The sequence below is a fragment of the Hoplias malabaricus genome, chromosome X1 (genome assembly GCF_029633855.1).
Source record: "Hoplias malabaricus isolate fHopMal1 chromosome X1, fHopMal1.hap1, whole genome shotgun sequence".
Taxonomy (NCBI): Eukaryota; Metazoa; Chordata; class Actinopteri; order Characiformes; family Erythrinidae; genus Hoplias; species Hoplias malabaricus.
This window is the reverse complement of record NC_089818.1, coordinates 24,473,541-24,481,040: the sequence shown is the minus strand read 5'-3', so window position 1 is coordinate 24,481,040 and position 7,500 is coordinate 24,473,541. Positions and strand designations below refer to the sequence as shown.

The 7,500-nt window shown below is 43.8% G+C and overlaps 1 protein-coding gene across 1 annotated transcript in view; it reads right to left on the bottom strand.

The window, feature by feature from the left end:
* Positions 1 to 4,767, bottom strand: part of LOC136676114 (myomegalin-like) — a 37,925-nt gene extending 33,158 nt beyond the window's left edge. The window contains exons 1-3 of the mRNA XM_066652973.1: positions 2,453 to 4,767; positions 870 to 1,007; positions 215 to 334 (exon numbers count right to left, since the gene is read on the bottom strand). Of these exons, the coding sequence (XP_066509070.1) occupies positions 215 to 334; positions 870 to 1,007; positions 2,453 to 3,634 (1,440 nt within the window). The 5' untranslated portion in view covers positions 3,635 to 4,767. The remainder of the gene's footprint in view (positions 1 to 214; positions 335 to 869; positions 1,008 to 2,452) is intronic.
* Between the last annotated feature and the right edge of the window lie 2,733 nt (positions 4,768 to 7,500).

Below are 7,500 nucleotides of genomic sequence, written 5' to 3'. Positions count from 1 at the left end.
ATGTACCACATTTTGCCTAAATGTAAACAAAGCATATCTCAGTGTGTCTCTCTCAGGTCAGCTTGAAAATTTATGCCAAACCTCATCATTTAGTATCGACTGAGATTAGTTGGTTTAGTTAAACTTTGTGTTCATGTAACTACAAACCTGATGTGTGTGTGAGGCTTTGTACAGCTCTACACTGATTGACTGGACTGCCTGAATGTGTGTGTACCTCTGTCTCTTTAGTAGTGAGGCTTTCAGTGAGGCTCTGGATAGTCCTCTCCTGACTCTGAGCAGCATGTCTGATGGAACACAGCTCGGTCTCCATTTCACTCAGTCTCTCCTGCAGCTTCTGAAACACCCACATGCGTACTGGTTTAAAGAGGCAGGTAAGGCCAGTGTGTACTCAGTTGTATTATGTTTAACCCCCAGAGGAAAAACCGTCCACTTCTTTCTAAACTGGATTTGTATTTGAATTGAAACGTAATCCATCACAAGGAACTGAAACCCCCCGTGACTAATCTGAGAACCTCTACAACAGCCCCTGTGGCACACTGACACCACTGAACAGCTCAGGGCTTTCCTTCAACACGATCTGCCCCCAAATGTTTATTTATAGGAAATGTTGGCGGTTCGTAGAAACAATGATGCTGTATGTAATAGAAACTGAATATGTCAGAAACCACAGCTATAAGTTTGCCATTATAGTGGTTTTAGTCTGTTTACATAGCAGCAAAACACTGCATGAAATACATATCACAATCTGTACTAGCAAACCCACAGTACCACAAATCATCATTCATAAAAGGGTCGTGTTACTGTTGGCTCAGCTCTGAACACAGGTCAGATTCGGAAAATGCAGTTGTCTTGGTCTGTAGCTCCTGTACCTTGTTGCTGGTTTCGCTCTCTTGGATCTTACTCTGGAGGGACTGCACCTGTAGCTGAGCCTTTTGCAGTTCACTCACGCACTGCCCTGCAGCAGACTCGTACTGGCTCAGCTGAGACTGCTGCTCTTCTATCAGACTCTGCAACATACACAGAGACATATATTCATTACTTAAATATTCACACACCACCCTGCAGCACACTAATACTGGTTTTACTAATCCTGCGAGAGAGAGAGAGAGAGAGAGAGAGAGACAAACACATTAAACTCACACACACACAAAGCCCTGCCCTCCACTACAATAGTCTACATTAATCCTAGAAATAACAGGTAATGCTACACCCCTCTTAGAAAACAAAATACCTTCAATACACTGTATTCTGCGCTGTTATTTAAGGGTGGCTAATACACAATACCTTTTTCCTGGCTTAGACTCAATTATATTAGAGTAACATTTATGATATTGCTTATTTATTTACCTATTAATACAGTGCCATCGATGATAAATGATTAACAAGAATTAGGAAAATAGGGGCATAATGGAACACATTTTTTTCATGCAGATAATCAGTGCTGCCACAAGTACGAATATATATTAATATATTATACAGAGGTAACTCTTAAGTGTTAAACTTGCCTGTGCTATATGCCCTTAAAGATAAAGTCCAGCTCCAGTCTGTTTCAATAACAAATATGAGACAGAGCTACGCATGACTGAGACTGAGTTAGTGTGTGTGTGTGTTTGTTGGTATGTTTTGCCGCCAGCAGTCTGTGTGACAACTAGGCCACACTCTCTCCACATTAACCTACTTAAACTAAAAAGGCTGTATCCTTGGCTTTGGGTTAACGTGGAAGGACGGGAGAAACTCAGCAGGGAACGCTGCGGGTGAGAGAAGGATGGGAGATGGTGCTTGCTCTTAACTGAAAAGATCTTCTCTTTGTTTCAATGAGATATGAATGGAAAGGCGTTGAAGTAGATATTTTATGCTTCTGTTATTTCCTGTGATATTTATGTCCAAGTACTGATAGCAGTGATATAAGACTTGCTCACTAGACTGAACTCAACACAGGCCCCCTATGGTGAGGGTATTAGCCACTGATGTAAAATGAAAACCTATAAGATGTACCCTTCTTTCCTCTTACAGTCCCTGCTTCCGTTGTGGAAAGAGCAGCAGCTCTAATCTGCTGTTAATGGGCGGGTAGCTCTACACTCGTAACGCTCTTGATTGATAGAAGTATTGACGCAGGCTTCCTCAGGGGAGCGAGAGGCTGATCTTAATGAGAAGGAAATGAATCTAAACACTGATTCACATGACACACACATTAACTTCTTTCCCTCTCAAGGATTCATTCTACTGTCCTGAGGCTTGATGGACAAAATTAATGGAGATTTAAGGTGTGGTTCTCCTGACGTCAATGCTTTTAAGTTAAGTTTATAAGCCACACAATACTACTGTATATAATGGGTTTAAAGGAGTACTAAGATATAACGCTCTATACGACTCCATGAAGCACTGCTCATTTTTTGGCAGGCTCCAGCTGAGTAGATAAAGGACCATGTCATGTTTGTAGCTACCACTTCACCTTCTTCTGAGCTTTCTGGAAGCGGAAGGGCATGTATTCCACATACGTGTCGTCCCACATCTCCTCCAGCTCGGCCAACTCCAGCCCCAGGTCCAGCTGGATCCTTGGGGGTTCCGGTCCCTCTATCTCACAGTCCGCTCCATCAAACAGGACCCTCATGGCCTGCTCAGGGCTGCCCAGTTTAGACACCGGCTTAACCAGAACGGGAAGTTTGCTGCCACGAGGGATTTGAACTGGCTTGTATGTGAAACTCTGAACGAAGCAAAGTGCAAGAGCTAGTTTGCCTGCAGGTCCGGCAGAGGCCAGGAGGGGACCGGAGCATTCTTCTAAAAAAGCATCTGAATTTTGATCTTCTTTGCCATCTTTTTCCTCTTCCCCAGCTGGAGCAACTGCGTCCATGGTCATGGTTAGAGACTCCACTGAGTTACTGGAACTCGCCTTCCCTCCTAAAGTCCTGTCGCTGTCTGAGGAAGCTCTGGGCTGACTGCCCGGGACCAGCGTGGCTGATGCTGTGGTCATCGTGGTGGTGGCAGTGGTGGTTGTAGTTTGCTCCTCTCCACACACGCTGCCGCCCACACTAGCCGAATAGCGAGTGGATGGACCGCAAGAAATACTACGTGCCAACTTCCTCGGCACCTTACACACTGCCTCGTAGTCAGAATCGGCCACTCGCAGAGCGCTGCACCCCCGGCACCTTCTTCTGGCATCCAAACCCTGGCACTGGGGGCTGTGGCTGCACTCCAGTGTCTGCTCTTCATCCTCCGCCCAAGACTCATACGTTGAATAGATCAGGTCTTCCTGGAGTAGGTCGCAGTATTTGGCATCATGGAGGCTTGACATATCCACTGTACAGTTCTTCTCTAGTCCACCCGAAGCTGCATCACCATTGTGCTTGCGGTACATTCCGCCGATGCACTGTCGAAGCCGTTCTTTCTCCAGTAGCAGCCTCTGCAGGCGTTCCACAGACAGGGCCTCCACTCGGGCAATAACCGTGTCGAAGCGGTACATGCGCTCCAGCATGAATGCACACTTTCCGCAGGCAAACTCCCCTCGTCCATCCCGCCGCAGCTCGGACCCCAGCGCATGGGATAGCAACACCTGCAGCTTGGCAGCAGGGTGGAAGAGCCAGCGGCGCTGGTTACCGCACAGCTCCCGACCACAAATCCGACACAGGTCCTTCATTCTGGAATTGGAGTAATACCCACAGCCGGTCTACAGAGGCATCCAGTGCTTTCCAGTCTTCTTTTAAATGGTCATAAAGCCTTCTTTTCTTTCAAAAAATTGGAAAAAATGAGATCTAGGATTGGAGCTTTGTAGATCCACTACTAAATGATTAATTGTGAATTCAGACAATTCACTTTCTGTTAAAGCTTTCTCCTAAGTCAAGTCATAAACTGTGAATTCAGACAAGGCTTATGACCATATCCTGTATTGCTCAGTCTCTTTCAAAGCCTCCTTCTGTATTCACATTTACCACCAAATATCCACTGCTGGTAATAAAATGAAAAAATAACTGGGAATGCTGGGATTCGGTGGCTCTAAATGTTCCAATGAAAAAAGGTCATTTTAAATCTGGCCTACGACCAAAGGTCTTCTGTAAATTAAACACCTTCTGACTTCATATTCACCATCAACACTGTAACCCGTTAAAAGCTGTATGTTTAGAAGTAGATAAAAATATAATTCAGTGTACGTAAATAAACCACATGTGTTAAAAACAGCTGTATATTGCTTTCTCTTGATGGTGATATCTCCACAGAGAACGACTTTGGAGAAGAGCTGAGTAGCAGCAGAGAGGGGGGGTGGTGTTTCTATGAGAAATAAACCCCCTCTTGTATTAAACCAGACACAGGCACCATGAAGAGTCCTCCTCGGTCTTTCACCATCCAGAAAATGAAGGGTGTCTCAGTCACACAGTTTCCTAAGGCAGACAACGAGACTTCGTGACGAAAAGGCGTTTAGAGGCTGCTTGTGTGTCCTAATGAAAATCCTGATGGGACCTGAATGGAAATGAAGTCGTTTTATTAGCTCCGATGTCTGTTTCCTCGATAAAAACCCCCGTCGTTTCCGCCTCTTCGCCTCGTAGGGCTTCTTCATCCTTCGACACGCAGTGGACTGAACGACGCGTCAGGTTCATAACAGGTAATAACGTTCACACAACGTCTTTCGGCCGAACGGAGGAACAAATGACAACGTTTACGCTCTCAGCACCGGGTTTTCTCTTCTCTGCTGTTCTTCCACACCGCAGAAATCCCCATTTCGCGATTTAAAAGCAGCCGCCAGGGTTTAATTTTGAGCTCTAACGCCGAAAAACCCTTCACATTGCCGAATGATAGCAATGATGTTCCCCGCGGTCTACGAGGCGAGGAGGGCTGTACCACTTCAGGAAAAAAGGGGGGTGTATTGTACCACCAAGCACCGCCTGTGTACATTCTTCATAAAAGACCCGAATCTCCTGAGACATAATGAATAATACGTATTACAATAAGTCTATCAAATATTTCTAATACATGTTTTAAAGCCTAGATAAATGTGAATCCCGACAGAGCGCTCGACTCCCCCCCCCCAGTGGTTGGTGTTTGATTCTCCCACGCCGCCTGCTGTAAGCCTCTGTGTGTTCAGTTGAGCGAGCAGGTGAAATGTGGCTGTGTTGAGTACAGCATCAGTACAGTGTGGACTGCGGTGTCTAAACACCGTTAAATATCAGCTCACGGCTGACAGGATTTGTAGATAAATTGTACTACTCATACCGTCTCAACTGACAGGCCATTTAATTGGCTTAATGACATAATAAGCTGCTTACAAAGCCTGGTGCCAAAGTGTAAGCACTAGATAGTAAAATGACACATACTGTTGATTTTCATGAACTACATGAGGTGTAGTTTAAAAATTACATTAGATATTAAAGGTAATTCAACTTTGAATGTTTGATATACATCAGTGAAAACTCCAGTATGACAAAATGATTCTGTTTTTAACACACTGGTGTTAGCATTAGTTGCTAACACTGAACTGAGGAAAGCATCACTGTAAAAAATAAAATAATAATAATACAATTAAATAATATGTAAAAATAACAAAACTAAACCAGATTTAAAACTTTTTAAATGGCCTATCTCTATTTTTTTTACTAATATTTTGTCTTTATCACAACAATAGCTGTCTCCCAATCCCTAACGCAATTCACATACCACCTCTGGTGATTTTCTGGTTCTGCTACATGCAAGGCCTTCCCTTATCAGAGGGCAAGGTTACCCAGTTTTTCCTGTTTGGGGCTCCCCCATTCGAGTTTCCACCTTTCAGAGATCCCCCAGGGAACTAGGCCACTGGATGCGTGGTAACACAAGCTGACGAGTGTTTTTTCCTGTGACAGATCCTGCTTTAAATGATCCAATGGTCTGTTATTTGGCTTTGTAATGCTGGGGGTCGCATAGCTGGGGTCTTTTTAATTGACAAACTAAATACTATTGGCTAGATAAATCCTTTTTACAAGGCAATGCATTAAAGCGCACTCTTCAGAGGTGCGTAATCTGATGAATAGAAGTGGGGTCAGAGGCCTGAGGGCTTGAAGTATTTCTGCTTCATAGAGCTGGATCTGTGACCTTGTTTCTGTGTTCTGTATGTGCAAAAACAGACTGTTTTGTTCTGTAATCAGTGTATGACATAGGTTCACATGCACACACAACAGAGCTGTCTTCTACACTTTTTCTACACTATTATCCTCTGCTTAATCATGCATTCATTCATTCATTCATTATCTGTAACCCTTATCCATTTCAGGGTCGCGGTGGGTCCAGAGCCAACTGGAATCACTGGGCGCAAGGTGGAAATACACCCTGGAGGGGGCGCCAGTCCTTCACAGGGCAACACACACACACACACTCAAATTCACGCCAATCCACCTACCAACGTGTGTTTTTGTGGGAGGAAACTGGAGCACCCGGAGGAAACCCACGCAGACACAGGGAGAACACATCCATCTTTTAGACACACCATATATACACATACATGTATGAGACTGAATGAAATGATGTAATGAAGCAGTGATGGCACAGCAATTTTTTTTTTGTTTATTGTTAATGTATCAGCAGAGCCCTGATGATCCTCCTTCCTAACACACACACACACACACACACACACACACACACACACACACACAGTCTGTATCTTATCTCCCGCATTCTGGTATCCATGGGAGAGTCATCATCCTCCTGAATAGTCATGTGTATTACTGCGGGCAACAACAAGTGTGTGTACATAATAAATATGATGAAGAATCCAAACAACCTTTGCTAAAGCATAAAACATTAATAACGGAGCTGCATTTGCTAATATGTCCTTATATTATGGGATGTGAAGCAGCAATAATTATAATAATCATTATATTTATAATCACGTAAAACATCCCTATAAAATAATATACAGTACTGTGTACCATTCAATCACACCTGGGTTTTTAAATAAATCTAACATCTCAGGTATCAGGCGTTGAGTTTATTTACACCCATTTCACATAATCTTCCTGTGAAAATCCAGTTTTTATCCTCGACAGCATGTCTGTGTGGAGTTGTTTATATGTGCGCACACATATCTTCAGTGAAATAAGCAGTCAGTGCCATGTCTGAGCATTTAAGCTTTGAAACTGCAAATGTCTGAATTCAGGTGGACAGTTTTTCTTGCCTGAGGAACCAAACCTGTCAACTTATGGAATGAGGCTTTCCTGGTGAGGTCAAACCACGGGCGAGCGGAGCAGGAGCGGGTGGAGACTTTACAGTAACAACAAAGGAACTAAACAAAAATGTCAACCAATCACAGTTAGGGGAGGGCCTCCGAATAAACAACAGTGATTAGCACCAATCACATCTGGCAAAGGTTCTAGAGCAAAAATGTTAAAGTAACACTAAGTAGAATTTTTACCTTAAAATTACAGCTTCAAAATCACTGGGATGCTTCACTGAACAGTAACAGGGCGCATAGATCCTCTGTTGTTACTGCTATGGGCTCAGCACTGCAGAAAGGCACTATGTAACTTTTGGGTGAGGGCAGGA